Source organism: Lynx canadensis, chromosome A3 (assembly GCF_007474595.2).
Source record: "Lynx canadensis isolate LIC74 chromosome A3, mLynCan4.pri.v2, whole genome shotgun sequence".
Classification (NCBI taxonomy): Eukaryota; Metazoa; Chordata; class Mammalia; order Carnivora; family Felidae; genus Lynx; species Lynx canadensis.
In genome coordinates, this window is record NC_044305.1 from 112,697,918 (window position 1) to 112,717,483 (window position 19,566).

Below are 19,566 nucleotides of genomic sequence, written 5' to 3' on the forward strand. Positions count from 1 at the left end.
CCTTGTCAAGGGAAAGTTGACGCCTCTCTAAGCCTGGAATAAAGCTACCGCCGCCACAGCGAAATCAAATGGCACGCTATCTGGCGTTCTCGGCACTGGCCCGTCTACGCCTGTCCTAAGGAATTAGAGTTTTCCCTTTCCCCACGCCCCACAGCTCAGGCGAGAACACGCCAGCACGCTGCGGGCATCCACCCGGGTGACTCCCTGGGCTCCCAAGACTCCGCTTCACAGCCAACACCCACCAAGTCCTAAGACGCCACCCCCCAAGCTCCTCCTGCGCCCATCTCGCTCCAATATTCGCACATGCGTACACCCAATAAAGAGAAGTTAGAGCGCTCCCCCTCGAGGTAGGTCCCCACGCCCAGCTGCCACGCAGCCAGTCCTCCTGCCCTTCTTCGGGCCACCGGCTTCGCTATTCGCTAATACGCATGTGTAACACGGTGCCGCCCAGCACCCCTTTAGCCGGCAGGGGTGGGGCGGAGGGCGGGACCGAGTTTCTTGCGCACGCTCCGGGCATGCGCAGTGCAGCGGTTGAGGCGCCAGCTGTCGACTTGGAAGTTCCGGGGAGGCAGCGCATGCGCGAGTGTACGCGTTGCCGGCGAAGAGGGGAGCCTGACGACTCGGAAATTTGAATACCACAGTAGCATGGAGTGTGACCTCATGGAGACTGACATCTTGGAGTCGTTGGAAGATCTGGGGTAAGACTGCCAGGGTACGGGTCTCCTAAACCTCACACTGCCGGCCCCCGGGAACACCTCCTCCGCCCCAGTCGGGGACACCTGCCTTTCCACGCCGCACCCGGTGGCTCCTGGCTGTCGCCTCCATATGGCTCCGGGACCCCAATGCCACGTCCACTGTCTGCCCTGCCGGGTCGGGGCCCTCCTAACGCGACGACCGTAGGCCTGCCCTGTGCTCCCTGCAGCCGAGTTACCCGCAGCGTTTGTCAGTCATGCGTGTCATTGTCTGGGCTCTGGGTTCTCGCCACCCCCCTCCCCGAGCTTCTCTTCTTGCTCCCCATCGTCTTGCCCTACCCCCTCACTCTGGAGGTTGCCAAAGTTGATTCTCTTTTTTCCTACTCGTTCTCCAAACTTCTGCTCGTGTCCTGAGCCCCTGCTCCTACCCCACCCCATTTTCTATCAAAAAAATCTCCTTTGCCCAGTCATCTCTGCATGCACTCAGGCTTCCCTAAGCCACATGCCTGCATCCATTCCGCTAGCCACCTCACTTATGTACCTAACCTGTCACCACCTTCATGGGAACCACTTGCTGTTTCCCCTGACAGTGACACTCTAAGCCACCATTAGTCCCTACCCTTAGAGTTCTCTTCAGCCACCACATCCCCTGCATGTTTGTTGTGCATTTTGTCTCTTCTTACAGTTACCCAACCATGATTTAGTATCTAGAAGCTGGGAATAGGGCTTCTGATCTCTCTGGGTCACTGAGATCAGTGTACTCTATTAAAACTTGAGAATTTAGAACCTTTTGGACTACGGGTGGTTCCAGAAATAAACTGTAGAATTACATTATGTGTCTACACGTAAATGGTGTCCAAAAAATACAGATTTAGCTAGCTGTATTTATAAAATAACAAGTCCTTTGTCAAAACTCTCCCCAAGGGTGTTCATGATATGGAAACCTTTGGGGGAACCTTTCTTTAGGAAAGTCCACCGACGGGGCCCCTGGGTGGCTTAGTCGGTTAAGCTCTGACTCTGGCTTATGTCATGATATCACGGTCAGTGAGTTCAAGCCCCGCATCGGGCTCTGTGCCGACAGCTCAGAGCCTGGCGCCTGCTTCAGATTCTGTCTCCCTCTCTCTGCCCTTTCCCCACTTGCGCTCGCTCGCACTGTCTCTCTCTCTGTCTCAAAAATAAATATTTTAAAAAGTTAAAAAAAAAAAAAAAGGAAAGGAAAGGACACCATGAGGTTCTCAGAGTCTGCCCATTTAAGTAACTTGCTGTCCTGGTAGAAATTTTTGGGAAAAGAATTGGTGGTGTTTATCTTTTTTTGTTACAGTGAATTATCATTGTCTCTCTCTTTGGAGCTTGCTCTGAATTTTCAGAATATTCCAGACTTTAGGGGGCTTATTTCTTTGATTAGAGTATAGGTAAAAGTCACATTCAGCAAAATGGTCTCTTTGGCAGACATCTCAGACTAAATTGATTGCTCACATATGAATCCATTCATTCAGTAAACATTTTTAAGGAGCACTTGTGCTCTGGGGCAGTGTTGGGCTGATCATTTACTAGCCCAAAGTGAGGTAGAAGAGAAATTCACACTGTGAGAAAATGCTCTGAGAACTGAGGACGAAGGTCTCTTTACACTTGGAAAGCAAATAAAGTCCCAAAAGCTTCCTAGAAGAAATGACACTTAAGGTTAGCATTGAAGGAGTAGTAGACTGAGGGAAGAGAGCCTTATTTAAATGTAGTCATTCTGCTTGGGTAGATGTTGCCTAAAGAATTGGTGGTGGATGCTGTTTCTTCCCATTATTGTTCTACTCTTTTCACTGTATTTTCTGGAGTACTAAAAAAGTAGTTGTTACTGTAATCATTGTAATCAAGTAAACATTTGAGATGGGTTGTAATGTACAGCCCATCAGATTGAACCATCAGATTTTCTGAAAACTTTGCTATAAATTTTAAGCAAAACTACTGAGTTTGATGACATTCAGTCATTAAAATTCAGGCCTAATTGATGGACATGTACGTTTAAAGGATTCACTGAGAATTACTACAATTTAAATGACTATCGTTTATCTTTAATTTGGCACACAGTACAAATTCAATAACTATTTGTAGAATAAACTAACATTCTAAATGTGTAACACAAGGAGACATTTGTAGGCCTAGTCTCTATATTGCAGTATCTAATAATTTGTGGGTTGAATCTAGATGCCAGACTATATAATCTCACTTTTTGTGTAAGGTTTTTTTCCATTCAATTCAGTGTATAAACACTTAAGTGCATTTTAAAAGAACCAAATTATTGTCATTTCTCGAACATCTCTGTACCTCCAAACTTCAAATTATCTTAAGCATACTTAATGTTCATCTTTAATAACAGTGTTTTTATCAGTATTTCACTTAAAAGATAAAATAATCTTCTGAAGAACATGTATTTTAAAATTGCTTTGAGAATGACAGGATCTTTGGTTCTAGTTATATTCTAGGCTGGGGTTCATTATTACTGTTGTCTTTTATGAATATGTGAACATTTAATAATATTTTAAGATTATGCTTGAATCACTTAAAAAGGGTTAGGATTCAGATGCACCAGTTTGCCCAGACATCAGCTTGCCAGCAGTTATTCATGTTTTAAATAAATCCAGACATTTCTTGAGTACTAGTATGTCTTAATAGTCTTAACTGTCATTAAATATAGAAAAAGCAAATAATTGATTAACTGACAAGTTTTTGCTTTTAAAGAAAGTCATTAAAAAATTATCTAATTCATTTCTGGAAAAAATTCTAGAAAAGATAACCTAAGTTATATTTCTGAAATTGTAAACTGTAGTATAATGAGCTATCACTTTTTAATGTTTTAATTTCAATTAAGTTAAAGTAAGAAAATCTTTGTACAATAAGAGCTTTCAGTGAATGGATAGAAGTTGACATAATTTAGTAGTGTATATGATTCTATTAAATACTCCTATGTATTTTGAAGAATTGAAATGCTATTACCAAGTAGCTTATTTTTCTAATCGATTTTGTTAGATTAAAATTAAAAACTTAAATTTTATTTTCTGTAAATTTTATTTGTATTTGCAGGTTTAGAAATTGGTCCTCTAACTACAAATAATACATAGATAAATTGTATAAAATATTAGGTGTGATTTTATATTCTTCTGAAGTACAGTTTTTTACTTACCAGTTACAAGGGTCCATTGTTGGAAGATGGCGCTCTGTCTCAGGCAGTCTGTGCTGGAGCCAGTTCCCCTGAGTTTACCAAACTCTGTGCTTGGCTGGTGTCTGAATTAAGAGTGTTCTGTAAACTAGAGGAAAATGTGCAAGCAACTAACAGTAAGTAAACATTCAGTTTTAGGTGCAAAACATAAAATTAAAATCGGGGTATTGTCAGTTGAACATTATTAGTACTAAACCTGAAATTTTAAGTTTTTTCTAAGTGTAAAAAGAAAAAAAAAACATTAAAAGTTGAAGTTAAGTGAAAGTTGAAAAGATCTTATTACTGAGATACAGAAATGGGAGACAAGTATTGCATATATGAACTTTCCATTCTTTGTAAAACATGACTTGTGAGCTCTTAAATTGGTGGCTAGAACTCAAAGTTGGAATGTTTTTCTTAGGACCACTAGATTCCAGGAGGACGTGTGGCATGTAAAGTAAATGCATTACAGTTCTTTTATACATGGGAAGAAAGAGAACACTTTCTTAAGAAGTTTTCTGTATCGCAGAAATGTATCACTAGATCCACCACAATCAGATGCAGCACCATCAGATTTACGGTGTTGAGAGCTGTTTTATACTTGCCAATTTTGTTATTGTATTAGCACTACTTTGTTTATTCTGCAAAAGAGACAGAAGCTTGGAACCTAACACTACACCATCTGGCTCCCTCCTACCATAGGTAAACCTACAATGGGAGACAAAGATAAATGCCTACTTGTTAACCTACGCTCATGGAGAACTATACACATACTCCCCACCCACACCCGACACAATCCCATTTGAAGAGCTCACGTTTTTACATGTTTAGTACATTTAATGTACATGTTAGTTGCAGCCGTTTCCAATTATTAAGGACACTGTAGCATAACAGTAATGATAGCATGGCTTACATTTATTGAGCATTATGTTCTAAGCATTTTCTATGTGTTAACTCATTTAAAACCTGAGGCAGGTTTTATTGCTCTTTTATACATGAAACAAGAAAGCACAGCTAGGTTAAATGCGTTGTCTGAGGTCACACAACTAGTGCATGATATCACCAGAGTTCAACCCCAGCAGTCAAGATTGGGGGTCAGTACTCTTAATACTGCCTCTTGGCCTCACATTTCAGAAACTATAGGAACTTGTGAAAACATGTATACTAGATGATAACTATAACCTGGAGCCCCTTTCAAAAGAAAACATCTCATAGAAGCCAACATACAAAACAGGTAAAATGTACCTATTTGGTTGAAGTTAAGAGGGAGTATGTTTAACACAAGTCTCTCCTCCCTGGCTCCTTGTAAAGGAGTTATTTGGAATTTGAGTTTACAGAACAGTTTGCAAAACAGTAATACAGCCTTCCCATTTTACAGATGAGAAAATGAACTCAGATCAAGTGATTCAGAGTTTGTTGATTTTTGCCCCTGTGTGATAGAAAGCCATTAGAAAGAATGGTAAGGAAGAAGGGGCATTGTTTTTCCTTGGTTCACGAGATAAACTCTGTACTTTACGTGTTATGGGGATACAGAATTAGAAGTCATGTTTGCTAACTTCAGATTTAATCTCATTGGGAATGTTAGACACAAATGGAACCACTGGAGGTTAGTACAGTAATTCAGTGCTTCACTTTATGGTTCACAGCAGGAGGAAATCAGTGAGCGCAGCAGCACTTGGGGAAGGTTCTAGCAAGGACCAAGACCACTGGGCTTTGATGGGCAGGTGAGGTTTGATAGATGAGAAGCACATAGAGGGCATATCAATCGCAGGGAATAACTTAAGTGAAGGCACAGACGTGGAAATGAGTCTGCCTGTTCCTTCGACAGTGAGGAGACTGGCGTGGCACAAATGGAATATTTGTGGAGGTAGAGGGTAACTACTATATATATGTCATAGGTACTACTACATAGCAGTTTGCAGGGAAGGTAAAGTGGAGAAGCCGTGAAGAAGAATCTTTAAGGGCAGACAGATAATTAGATTAGGTGAGGTAGAAATTAGGAAATCATTAAAGATTCTCCAATAAGGGAATAACCTAATGAAAACTTCTCAAGAACAGAAGTTGGCAGTGGTGTGAGAAAGGAAGGATTTAGAAGTCAAAGTAACTTGTGTTAGGAATATCCTGTTAAAACTTTCAACTTACATATATAACTTTTATGCTAATAAGAAAAACAATTTTTATTAAACAAGGTTATCTTAATTCTTAAAAGGCCCGAGTGAAGCTGAAGAATTCCAGCTTGAGGTGAGTGGGCTACTAGGGGAGATGAACTGTCCATATCTTTCACTGACATCTGGGGATGTGACCAAGCGCCTTCTCGTTCAGAAGAACTGCCTCCTTTTGCTCAGTAAGTTCATAGCTACTAGAATGTAGCTGTTATTTTTTATTCATGTTTTCTTTGACTAATAAACTGGCTGTTTACTATTTCATTACGGATTGAAATCAGAATGCTACATATTTTAAAGAAAACTATTACATTTTCAACTTAGAAGCTAATCGTGGTCCTGTGCACTGGTAGCAGCGTTGTTTTGTAATTACTCCTCTTTTATCATTTAACTTTCCTGGTACTCGAAGTATTATGCTTCACCTAATGTGACCGTAGGTAGTGCCCAGTATTCAAGTGTGTGATCATTAAACCTTAGCGTTCTGGACTGGAAGCACATTTTAAAACAGACTAGGAAGGTAGTGTGGGAATAATGAAGATTTTTTAAAAAAATTAAAGTGTTGTATATTGTGGGTATTTCTTTGTGGCTGGGTAATTGGGGGTTTTGGTTTTGTTTGTAAATCTATCAAATTACAATGTAAAATTTTCTGGAATAGTATTTGAATTTTTCCTGCACTTACTGATCATTCTGGGAAATAAATTGTTACAAAAACTTCTTTCTTTCCATGTTTTTTGTATACTAACTACGATTTCTTTCTTCACCCTGAAAAACAGTAAGTAGACTCACAAATTTTATTGCCTTAAGTGAACCTTGCAGTAAACACAGCCAGTAGTCTTAACTCACAAGTTTTGTAGCATCTGAGACACATTTAGATTAAGCTTTGGTTAAGTGAATATTATAGTTCTTATTATGACATAAATAGGTCGGGGTTTTTAAAATATTGTCTTTATAACTGTGGTTTCTGAATAATGTGACAGCTCTAATTTTGAAAGTTCAGTTTTTTAAAAATGGTGTTCATAGCCATTATACCCAGACACTGAGTTATTCCAGAATCACTTTCATAATTTCCCCTTTGTTGAATGATTTTTTGGGGGTGGAGGGGGGTATACACATAAGGTTAGATACTGCTTGAAATACTAATACTGCTGCATGTAGTTCTTAGGTGTGCATTCAGTATCCTTCAAATTGTGCAATTTCTAGAACTGGCTCAGCCACAGTGTACTCACTCGTTCTTCCTTTGTAACACTGCTTACCAAAACCTAGTATTTGGCACTCGGGATATGTTATCTTACATAGGAAGATAAGAACTTTATGGAAAGCTTAGTAATGATCATGAATAACTAATGTTTTCAAAGAGCTAAGAGTTGGGCCTTTTTAGTGTTCATACTTATAAAAACCACTTTGAATATAAATCTTTATAAAATGCCTTTGACTCTTTCCTGTTTCTTAAGCAGACTGCACTGAATATTATTTTGGACTCGGGGTCATAATTTATAGACTTTAATTTTTTTTTAATGTTTATTTTTGAGACAGAGACAGAGCATGAACGGGGGAGGGGCAGAGAGAGAGAGACACAGAATGCAAAGCAGGCTCCAGTCTCTGAGCTGTCAGCACAGAGCCCAATGCAGGGCTCGAACTCACAGACCGTGAGATCATGACCTGAGCCAAAGTCAGAGCCCGACTGAGCACCCAGGCGCCCCTAGACTTTATTTTAATGTGCTATCAACTCAAAAGCTCATGAGTAATATACAACTGTTTGCTTCTCAACTAAATGACTAAACCAACTAAAGGTTATGCTGCTCTTGGAATTCATGCACATATACATTACTCCCTCCTCTATCTTTGCTTCTGCTGTTTCCCCTTTAAAATATTCCCCTCAGTTTGTATTCCCTCTGTCATGCTAGTATTTATGTACATGTGCTCATTTTCTTTTCGCTCTGTATAAATATTTCTCATCTTTCCAAGTATCAGTTGTCACATCTTAATGCTATAATTTTACTTCTCCAGCACCCTTGAACTTCTTAATTTGAAGCTTTTAATATATTGTGTTCCAAAGGGGAATATAACCAATCTCGTTAGAATTGTTAGTAGACTAGACTTTGAATGAGTGGCTAAAAAACTCTCCTGTGTCCGGTTAAGAAGTTTTAGCTGTTCATTGCCTGTCTGGTTGTCCAATTATTTCCCTTAGGTAAAATAAGTCAGATATCGGAGTTCTTAATAGATGAAGAATTATTCATCTTTTTATGCATATATTCTTTATTCCTAACTAGATTGCCAGTAGAGATCATCTGTTTTGTTTTGTATTATATTTCCAGTACCCTTCCTAGTACTTTGAACTTCAGTTACAGTTAATGTTTTTTTTTGATGGGAATTGTATTGGTGAACTAATTTTATGGATGCCTGAGCTATGTTGTCCCAAATTTGGAGAACCAGTTTATTAAATCATGATTTTCTAGAACAAGGGTTGGCAAACTTTTTCTTTAAAAGGACGAGGCGGTGAATATTTTCAGCTTCGTAGGCCATAAGGTCTTTGTCACAACTCCTTAACTCTGCTGTTGTAGCATATACCAGCCAGAGAGGTTATGGAAATGATCATGGTAGTGTTCCAGTAAAACTTTATTTAGAAAAACAGTGGTTATTTTCATGACCATGGAGTTTTACTTTTTTGATCTTTTAACTCATACAGTTTGCTGTATGGAACACATTAAGATTTTATCAAAACCATTTAGAATGACCTTTCCAGCAGCTTGGCTGTTATTTATTGTTCTAGCATAACACCTTGGGTATAGGAAATGAGATACCCAAGCTGATCATTCTTTGGTATTTCTCATAGGACTTAAGAGCCCTATGGCTTTTTCCAAAATGTCCAAAAATGTCTTTTTCCAAAACTCTCTTTCTAATGTCAGAAGGTTCTCACTTTGTCACATAACCGGAAATCCTGAGATCCAAATGATTATTAATCATCTTTCATAAAAATTTAAATGTCCTTGGGAAGGTTAAAGAAATAAGAGTGAATATTTTATACCTTCAGTCACCTGAAGCAGATTGCAGCCCTCATTATACCTGGCTGAAATCAACACATAAGGGGATGATATTGATACAGAAGGACTCTGCCAAGGAAAGCTTAGAAAGTTCTGTTGATGTTTTTCAGGGGAGTTGGGGGGAGTAGGGAGAGAAGGAGGAAGGTAGGGGAAAGGGAATATTGAGAAGATCAAAGATAGAAGAGGGGTTTCTTTAAACAGCCAGAGAGGGGGGCATTAGGCTACTGGAGACCGTGAGAAAGGATCTTTGGGGAATTTCGTGCCTTTCCCCTTTTGTAAGTTAAGTTTTTATTACTTGAAAATGTTTTATGCCAGTTCTGAACAGACTGCCTAAGTTTTGGAACGTAAGAGAGCAAGAGAGTTCCATCACTGCTGCATGTCAGTAGTGAGAAGTAAAAAAAAATAACCAGTTTCAACTGTTGCTGAGGATTGCCACCTGCCACCTTTGGTAAATTTGTTAGCAGATGCCAACCCCTGTTCTGGATAGTGGGATAACACAGATCCAGATTTTTAGATGTGATCTACCTTGTTACTTTGGTTTCAAAGAAGAATCACTTATTTTAAATCACCCTTTAAACATATATTGATTAAATACCTGAACTACAGAACCAGTTTATATGTTATGTCATTTGCAGGTAAAAATGGTTTTCTTTTCTTGTTTTTATCCATTCTTGCAGCTTTAAAAGTTACGTATCACTAGGTCTATAGAGTTGTGACTCCAGACTTATGACTATTAACTGTAGCTGTATCTCATTTTGAAATCTTATTTTGTTTACTTCAGCATACCTCATCTCAGAACTAGAAGCTGCCAGAATGCTCTGTGTGAATACTCCTCCAAAAAAAGCTCAAGAAGGAGGCGGTAGTGAGGTCTTTCAAGAGTTGAAAGGCATATGTATTGCTCTAGGAATGTCCAAACCTCCAGCCAATATAACTATGTTCCAATTCTTCAGCGGGATTGAAAAAAAAGTAAGACCTTTAGTACCAGATTGTAGTGTATTAAAGGCATAGTCCTACATTTGTTTGAAATGAAGCAAGTTAATTTCTCTAAATGGGAACCTAATGTGCATATGATTGTTACTAAATGAGTTTTGGGTTTTAAATCCTAGATACCTTAAAGAGAAATTAGTGTTTTACTATTTTTTTAAACTTGTGAGCATGTTTCTTTTTCAAAAAGGAAGCTTTACGCTTTGACTTATAAACTGAAATAAGCTAGGTATAATGTAAAAAGAATTAAGACTTAAGTCCTTTTTAAAATTTTATCACTGAACTTTGAGGCAATTAATTTTTAAGGTCTTTATCATTAAATGTTATCACCTTCCTTTCCATTGACTGGACAGAAAAGGATGTCAATGTTTTTGGTTTTTTAATCCAGTCACTTTGAGTCTTACATGTTTCAGATGGCAAGCTAGGTTTGTTGACCACTACTAACAACCTAGTATGTGAAAATAAGTCAGAATTATTTTTATGCCACATGTAATCTACAGTTAAGAGGTTTTAAAAATATAATTGACTAGGAATAAGCAATTTTAATAAATATGAGAATGGTATTTGTTATAGCAAAGTTATTCTCTGTATGCATATCTGCTGGACTCTAAGAATTGGTACATTTGCATTGTGGGGTCAGTGGACACCATGATGCACAAATTCGGCTGAACTCTACAGGGGAGCAGCACTGTATCCATAGTCTATATTTTCTGTGTGTTCATTCATCCATTCAGCAAATACCCATTGAGTGCCTACTGTTGTCAGGCACTGTTCTAGGTACAGTGAAGGAATCATGCTTCCATAGGCACTTGAGGAGTGGGACAAGTGAGTGTCTTTATCGTGTGGGTCTTGTACATTTCAAAACATCCTCCAACTTTGCCTCTGTCAGGAATCTTCTTTTGATGGCAAGATATGATGGGAAATGGGAAGATGAGGAAGATATGTTTTACTTTTAGATTTGTTTATTCATTCATTTATGTGTTTGTGTCAGTTAAAGGAGACCTTAGCAAAAGTTCCACCTAACCATGTGGGAAAGCCTTTATTGAAGAAGCCAATGGGACCAGCCCACTGGGTGAGTAGCAGTCATCTTGAGTAAACTCGGTAAAGAACCATCTACCTCTCTCATGGTGTTGACACTTACAGTTTGTGTTGTTTATGTTTTCTGATATGTAGTATCCTAGCTGGACATTCTCAGAATCAGTTTTGTGAATCTTAAGATTTAGGCAGAATAATTTTATTTGTGTATGATTAGAAGCACTTACCTCATAATTTGTAAATATTTCACATAGCTAGTAAAAAATAAATTGCAGTCGAGTATGTTTCTAATTGCCAAATGGGTTGCCTTCAAGCCAAAAATGTCACTGGGCTAAGCTTCACACAGTGAAATATGGGAAGGCTTAATGAGAATTCTGTGCTTATTCTTTATTATGTTTTGAGACATTGTTTTGCCTATTTTTTCATCAACTTACTATAACTTTTAGTACTATATCAAGTAATTTGTTTTGTGCTAAGTGCTGGGGAATTAATTGGTTATGAATGAAGCAGACACAAGTTTCTGCCCTCTTGGAACAGGGGGTCAAGCAGATTTAAATTCTAACTGGTCTTTTAAATTTTGTTTTTAGGAAAAGATAGAAGCAATTAACCAAGCTGTAGCCAATGAATATGAAGTTCGGAGAAAGCTGCTAATAAAACGTTTGGATGTCACTGTCCAGTCTTTTGGCTGGTCTGACAGAGCTAAGGTACATACTAAATAATTTAAAAGAGCAGAGTATTTATAGACATGATCCTTAAACATTCCTAGCACAGGTTAGCTATGGTGGAGACTATAAGAGAAATGCATAGGAGACACATACAGGAATTTTTCTTCAATGAGTTGCTGAGTAGCAACTCTTCCAGCTATTCAGCAATAATGAAGAAAACATTTTTTTCAGGCTTTTCAATTTTTTTTTTTCTTTTTAGCAAAACCGTATGTTTTAGGCCCTACTAAGAGTACCCATTTGTAAGAGAAATGGATAGAGTATTTAAAAATCGCTAAAATAGTAAATTTTGAAATCACTTGTTTGCTATACTTAAAGCTAACAATTTAATTTGTTACTTAAAGTGAGAAATACTGGATTTAGCAAGACCAGATATTACTGCGCATTTATAGAGAATTAGAGAATCTGGTAAGACTTCAGTTTTACTTCAGATTAAATGAGATAATCCAGGTAAAGATCTTGGTCATTCAACAGATATTTATTAAATATTAAATATCTACTATACGATCAGTAAGCAGAAAGAAATTGGCACACTTGACTAATTTGACCTCCTTAGAACCCTGAAGTGGAGCTGATCCTTGAATTTATGGGGAGGTTGGTCCAAATGTGTATGAGGTATTCCCTTAATAGTATATTCCTGTTTGAAAACAGATTTTTTTTCTGAATTTTAGTTAATTGACTCTGAAATGGTTTTTATTTAGTTCTCCAGTTATTTGCTAATAATATTTATTTTCACCTGAAATCTTTAAACCTTAGCAAAGCCCTGTTTGTCTGCTACATTGTTGGGGTAGATATTTATCAACTTGCAATTCTTCAGTGTTGGAGAGGGGTCTTAGAGATCGGTCTTAATTCCCCTCATTTTCAACTGAAAGAAAATGGAGGCTTTGTCTGAGACCTCACAGCTACTTGGTAGCAACACATGCAGCAAATGGTTCTCTTCTGTGACTGTTGTAGGAAATACCAGAAACAATCATTTCACTCTCAGCGGGGTCCATGCACTTGAAACAAAAACCTTGCACCTCTTGTAGCTAGAAAACCGTCTACTGACTGATGTCAGTGCACTGACTGAGGCACTGACAAACCGCGGTCCTGAGTTTGGCATCAGCATGACAGCACAGAGCATCCTGACCCTGTGTGTTGGAGCTGCTGTTTCTCTCCCCATTTTGGACATCTCGAAAATAATCATGTTTAGTCTAAGTGATATTTAAGATCCTTTTGAACCATAATACACAGTGATTTTACACACTATATTAAATGTATTGGGGAAGATCAGCATTGTACAGATTACTTACACAAATCTTTTTTTTTTTGTTTCCTCTAACGGAATTTAGGTACTGATACCTCATTTTGAAACTTGGTTTTAAATAACTTCATAGAAATTACTTTATATGCACAAAATGAACTTGTTTCACATAATGAAATTTATGTACTTGTATCACTTTGAAATTGCATTTTAAATCAGTTTTATTTGCAACATAAAACTATTTTCTCAAAAGTGTTTGTTTCCATTCAACAAACAGTGAGTCGAGCACTTACTGTAGGTACAAGTGGCTATAAAAAAGAAATACAAGACATTCAGGAAACATTCCTCCAGACAAACTATGGATGACAATCTCTTTATCCTTTTAATTATTAAAGAAAACTTTTTCAAATAAAAAGTCACTGATCATCCCATTGTTTTAACCACAATAGCTGTTTTCATTTTTAGTATTATCTCCCTTCTTTTGTCTATATATACAATCATAACAAACTTTTTTACATTCTGTTTTTCACATAATTTAAACATTTACCGTCCATATTTTAAGACCTGCGTATAACTGACACCAAATATTATGTCTTTGTGCTATTTTACTGTGTATCGTACTTGTAACTGTTGCTTCCAAAATTTAGTAGATTGGAGATTGCTGTTTCTCACATTTAGATTAATTTGTCTGGGAAACATTTCTTATATTTGTTTGAACTTTACTTTCTTGTGTGTGAAATTTCTCTTTATGTCCTTTGCTCATTTATCTTTTGCAGTCTTGTGTTTCACACACATCTAAGTGGCCTGCCCCGGTGTCCCAGTTTCCCAGTGTTTTGTCTCTCAGGAGCTGACTGTTTTAGTCATTAACTTATCCTTCTACTAAATGGTTAATGTACACCTTTTTTCCTTATTTATTACTTATAATAGAGGAAAGTATTACACAGGGGGATCACTTTGGAAGAAATGTGTCCTGTTAACATAATTAGTACAAATTAATCATAGCTAACATTTTTTCTCATTGTAAGTAAAGATGGGAAAATTAAAAAGCAAAATTACTGAAATGGTTTACATCCTTGTATCTACGTAGATAAATATGTTTGATCTGAGACCAATGGCAGGGGGGAACCTTTTTACCTTTTTGGCCCCACAATCCTAAAGGGAAGCCCCTTGACCCTTTGTATCTCCCTCCTAGCCACCTCCCAACATTATTCTTTGCTCTATTAGCAGGTCTCACAGTTGTATCTTCAGATAGTTATTGACTAGGTTGGAGCAGTGGTGAGTATAATGTTTCTCCTCCAACCTTAAACCTAGTAACATTATCAGACATTTGGGAAGTCTTGAACATATTTAATATCAGTGTTTCTTTTTCATTTTGAAAATTGACTTTTGTCTTTGAACACTTTGTTTCAACAGAGTCAGACAGAAAAATTAGCAAAGGTTTACCAGCCAAAACGCTCAGTCTTATCTCCTAAAAGTACTATTTCTGTCGCCCACCTTCTGGCTGCAAGACAGGACTTGTCGAAGATTTTAAGGACAAGCAGTGGCTCTATAAGAGAAAAGACTGCCTGTGCCATCAATAAGGTGATTAAAGTATCTTCACTTTTCTTTCACATACATTTATTTCTATTTATAAAAATACAGCAGTTTAAAACCTCTTTCTTACCCCATAGGTGTTGATGGGCAGGGTGCCTGACAGAGGAGGTAGACCCAACGAAATTGAACCTCCACCTCCAGAGATGCCACCATGGCAGAAAAGGCAAGATGGCCCCCAGCAGCAAGCAGGAGGCCGAGGAGGAGGGAGAGGTGGTTATGAACATTCCTCATATGGAGGACGAGGAGGTCATGAACAAGGAGGAGGGAGAGGTGGACGTGGTGGCTATGACCATGGTAGCCGCGGGGGAGGAAGAGGAAATAAGCATCAAGGAGGCTGGACGGATGGAGGGAGTGGAGGAGGAGGAGGTGGCTACCAAGATGGTGGTTATCGAGATTCAGGTTTCCAGCCAGGTGGCTATCATGGTGGTGGCCACAGTGGTAGTTATCAAGGTAGTGGTTATGGTGGCTTCCAAACATCTACATATACAGGAAGTGGTTACCAGGGTGGTGGGTACCAGCAGGACAATAGATACCAAGATGGTGGGCATCATAGTGATCGAGGCAGTGGTCGTGGAGGGAGAGGTGGTCGTGGAGGCCGGGGTGGACGTGGAGGCCAGGGAGGAGGTTGGGGAGGAAGGGGGAGCCAGAATTATCACCAAGGGGGACAGTTTGAACAGCACTTCCAGCATGGAGGTTATCAGTATAATCATTCTGGATTTGGACAGGGAAGACATTATACTAGTTGAGGCTACGGAACCTTACATTTTGCTAGAGCTCAAGTAATAGAAACTTAGTTTCAGAATTCTGAGTCCAGCATCAATTTTGAATTAATGTGAGACCACAGGTGGCAGGCAGATTCCTGCTTGGCATAAGTATTTGTAGGTCTTCATTCAATTCTGTTTTTGTTTTTTTTTTTTAAGGACTTACATAATGCAGTTTGTTTGAGAAACATATACAACCTCTCTCCTTTGTATGAAGAATTTTTTAAAAGGTAATTAAAATTGCCTTTAATTGACCAGTAGACTAATTCCACAGTCAGAACACGTGTACTTTTTGGGGAAGAAATTACTTGAATAAGTAGTTTTCAAAAAGCAGTTTTGAAAATGAGGATTCTCCTAGATTTTTTTAGATTTACAACTAGGAAGGCTTCCTCATATTAACAGTCCATTTATATGTGTTTTCCTTGAAGTATTCTAATGCCTATTTTCCAAGCACAGTTCTGCCCCGATTGGCTTTTTATTCAGAGAGATTATGCCACATTTGCTTCATGATAGAACTTTGGGTCTGTTCCTATTAAATGAGCTCTTCTGCAGATAGCACATTCAGTAGCCTTATTCTTTTGATGGAATACTGTACCATATGCTCAACTCTGAAAACCTTGAACACGGCCAAAATCCGTAAAGATTATAAAAGCAAACTAAGTTGTGAACCTATAATACATGTAGGCATTTATATAGTATAGCAATTCAAACTGACCTGCATCCATTCAAAACAAGTTCCTCCTTAAACCTTATTTTTACTTGAAATCTGTTAGAAGAAACAGCAAACTGAAATTTGTTTTATGCACGAGTTAATACCACTGGCTCAGCAAATACAAAATTAGTTTGCTTGGGGCAGGAGACTTTTTTTGTAATGGAAGAAATGCACTACCAAGTAAGAGGACAGATTTTTGCTTAGTGCAGGAGGCCCTTTATTATTGCTGCAGAAAACAAAAGCCTGGCTGAGTTGATGTTTTACATTCTCCTTTACTGAAATCTACATGAAGCTTCGGGCTGGGTTTTTGTAAACGTAAACATTGTCAAGCTGTGAAAGAAAATGGCTGGAGGTGTGCTTTGTGTGAAAGGTGAGCAATAAAGTATCTGTATGTTCTCTCTCTGGTTTGAGTTTTCTTTTAGCTACTTTTAAAAACTGAATTATTGTGGATACTTGTTTCCAGCTTAAGAGCTAAGAGTTTGTTTCCCCAAAGATTATTGAGTGTTTCTTTAAAACATAATTTGTAATGAAAGATAATCCTTACCCTAAGGCCATAAATAATTGAAAAATACGTATTTCCAAATTTACCTTTCACTAGAACATTACAGCTAGAAAGCTTCACTACTCATTTCTGGCCACTCGGGGGAGCTGTTGTTACACAATGTATTAGGCAAAGATAAATTAATGACCCTAATCTTTCAGGGTTTTTTTTTATTTTGCCATTCTTCCTACGAATGAGGGACTTTTTTCTTAAAAGGAAGTGAATTGAAAATATGTTTGTAAAAACAGGAATAGTATTTCCTTTTCCTACTAAATGTCTTGCCATAGAATAGCAATATTCTTTTTGCTATTGAGATAGGCACATTCTTTTGTTACCTAAAAACCATTTTAAAAGCCTACCTTGATCATTTTGTTAATTTTACCGGTTTTTTAGATTTTTTGGCAAGACTTTACCATCCTAAAAGGTTCAAACTTGAAGATAATTGAAAATACTCTTATTTATCATTAAAGATTTTAAGGTCTGTCTTGAAAGTTGTAATTATTGGTGTCTCTATGCTATTAAATATATTTAGTATGTATAGGGATGTCCTATCGGAAATAAAATTGTCAAGGTTTCACATCTTAACCTAGAATGTATTCTCAATAGTTACCTTAACATTTGCTTTATCTGTTTTGTAACCAAAGACTCCACAGTATACCTAATGAATATGTTTCATTCTTTTGACAAACATAATTTTGATTTATTTTGTGGTTAATAGACTGCTTTTCAAATTTGAGCATGTAAGCAAGCAAATACACATTTTTTTTATGATGGCTCTAAAATTTGCATCTCCGTTTTCTGCCTCAAACTAGCATTTTCCCCCCATTATAAACCCATAAAAAGATGGTCTTTTAGTTTCTCCTCTTTGACAGATTAAGTTCTCTCTGAATAGGGTATCTTTCAAACCACCAGTTAGTTTGTCATTATATTAAAATAAAGTTCTGAGATTTTGTATAGAGCGTGTATCGATTTTACACATATTCGTAACTTTAACTTGCAGTAAACAATAACTAGATTAGGGAATGTGGGAATTTCTTGGAGAAATAAGATAAATGTTTAGATGGGAATTTTTGACATATGAAATCTTAAAATACTGTTAACTTAGATTGAGAAAGAACCTTTTGTTAGTGCTTTTGTTTCTTCTCTGAACCAGAAACTAAAATAGCGTGTCCACATTTTCTGTGGAGATTATCTGACATCTGCCACTATCATTGTCATTTCTTGCTCTAGATCCAAACTGAGCTAGTATCCATCCAACTGTGCTGGACACAGAAGAGTTAAATAAGTTCTTGCTAAGGGAAACCATTTGAAATCATGTCTGTATATACTAACCTATTTTCCCACTGCCCAAATCACTTACATTCTATTGGATTTTTTTATGTTGTGTCCATTCTACCTTTCTGGATATTTTATTTACCTATATTATATCCTTTTGAAAATAGGTTTTAGACATATTCATAATACTTAACCATTCTGTCTTAAGTACTTTGGATGGTATTTGATTCATTATTTTTTAACAGGGCCATTGGGTTTACTTACAAAATACATTCATCACAGGGTACCTAATGTTATATAAAATGTCTTTTTTCCCTGCTATTCTTGTTTCTCGTTGCTCACTAACATAATTATAATCATTAGAAATGTTCTTTTTGTTCAGTGCTCCATTTCCACAGTTGTATACATTAATGTATTCCTACAGTTCAAATCACTGATGGAGGCAGGTACACATGTCAGTGTTTGAACTCACTCACCTTGGGTACTTTTAGTCACCTGTAAAAGTATGTTGGTAAAGATGCTGCATAAACACAGCTGTTGGCATGAGAACTTTCCCAGTAAATCATTTACTTCCCACTAAATGTAAATGAAGAAACCTAGGGTGGAACTAGAATAAAACTTTTTTTTAAACATGTTCCCTAAGAATTTGAGGGAAGACCTTGAAAAAAATATGGAGGTAAGTTAGTCCTGCCTTGGAAAATGTCCAGTGGCAGAGCCAGAAACAGGTAATTACAGAATATAATAAAAATGAAAGTTACACCAGGGTACTAGGGTAACACAGTGTTTATTATTACTCCTATGATGTAGAAACATGGTAGAAGCCAGTTAATAGATGGCTCTACATCTCTTCCTAAGTAATTTGGACCTAGTTTATGTGCCTCAGTATACCAGCGTATGCAACATAGATCTGGATTCTATGTAAATCACTGACCGGAGAAGAGAATGGATTTAAGGAGAGGGCAACGATTGGAATCAGAAGCATATATTATATCCCATATAATAATAGGGAGGGGGATGATTTCAATCTGAAATTTGGGGACATGTCAGGAGACAGACTTGGGAATGATCAACATCCAGTGACTTTGCATTGGGATATTCAGAATAAGGACTCTGTATTAAATCACCAAAGAGGGGGAAAGGGCATTAGATCTTTCTAGATTAGACAGAATCTCGGAATCACTTAAGGAGTATTACATCAGGGTCACAGAAGCAAGAGGAAAACAGCAGCAGCATGGGAATCTAGGTTTAGTAGTAACAGCAGTAGTCTGTTACCCTTCATCAAGAGCATTGTGTTACCCCAGTTTCACACAATGAAGCCCAGGATGGTTGTTGAGTAGACTACCAACATCCATGTAGGTAGTAAGCAGGAGAGCTAGAATCAAACCTAGGCTCCAGAGCTCAGTTACCAACAATTCCATATACTACAGGGATTCAGTGAACCAGAGCTTAAAATACCCATTATATCTTGTGACCTTTTCAATAGAATTTTCAGAACTAAAGCCAGCTTACTGGAGTTTGAGGAAGGAAAGACATGAAAGTAAATTTAGACTGTTTCCAGAATCTTCACTAGAGGAGGAGGACAGTAAAATAACAATGTAAAATTTAATGGAATGAAGCG

At 37.7% G+C, this 19,566-nt stretch overlaps 1 protein-coding gene across 1 annotated transcript; it reads left to right on the forward strand.

Annotated features, from left to right (window-relative positions):
* Window positions 1-543: 543 nt before the first annotated feature.
* Window positions 544-16,532, forward strand: FAM98A (family with sequence similarity 98 member A). Its single transcript, XM_030311322.1, has 8 exons — window positions 544-698; window positions 3,868-4,016; window positions 6,089-6,223; window positions 9,864-10,048; window positions 11,058-11,138; window positions 11,689-11,805; window positions 14,480-14,647; window positions 14,737-16,532. The coding sequence occupies exons 1-8, from the start codon at window positions 646-648 to the stop codon at window positions 15,403-15,405; spliced, it is 1,557 nt and encodes a 518-aa protein (XP_030167182.1). The 5' UTR covers window positions 544-645; the 3' UTR covers window positions 15,406-16,532.
* The last annotated feature ends 3,034 nt before the right edge of the window (window positions 16,533-19,566 follow it).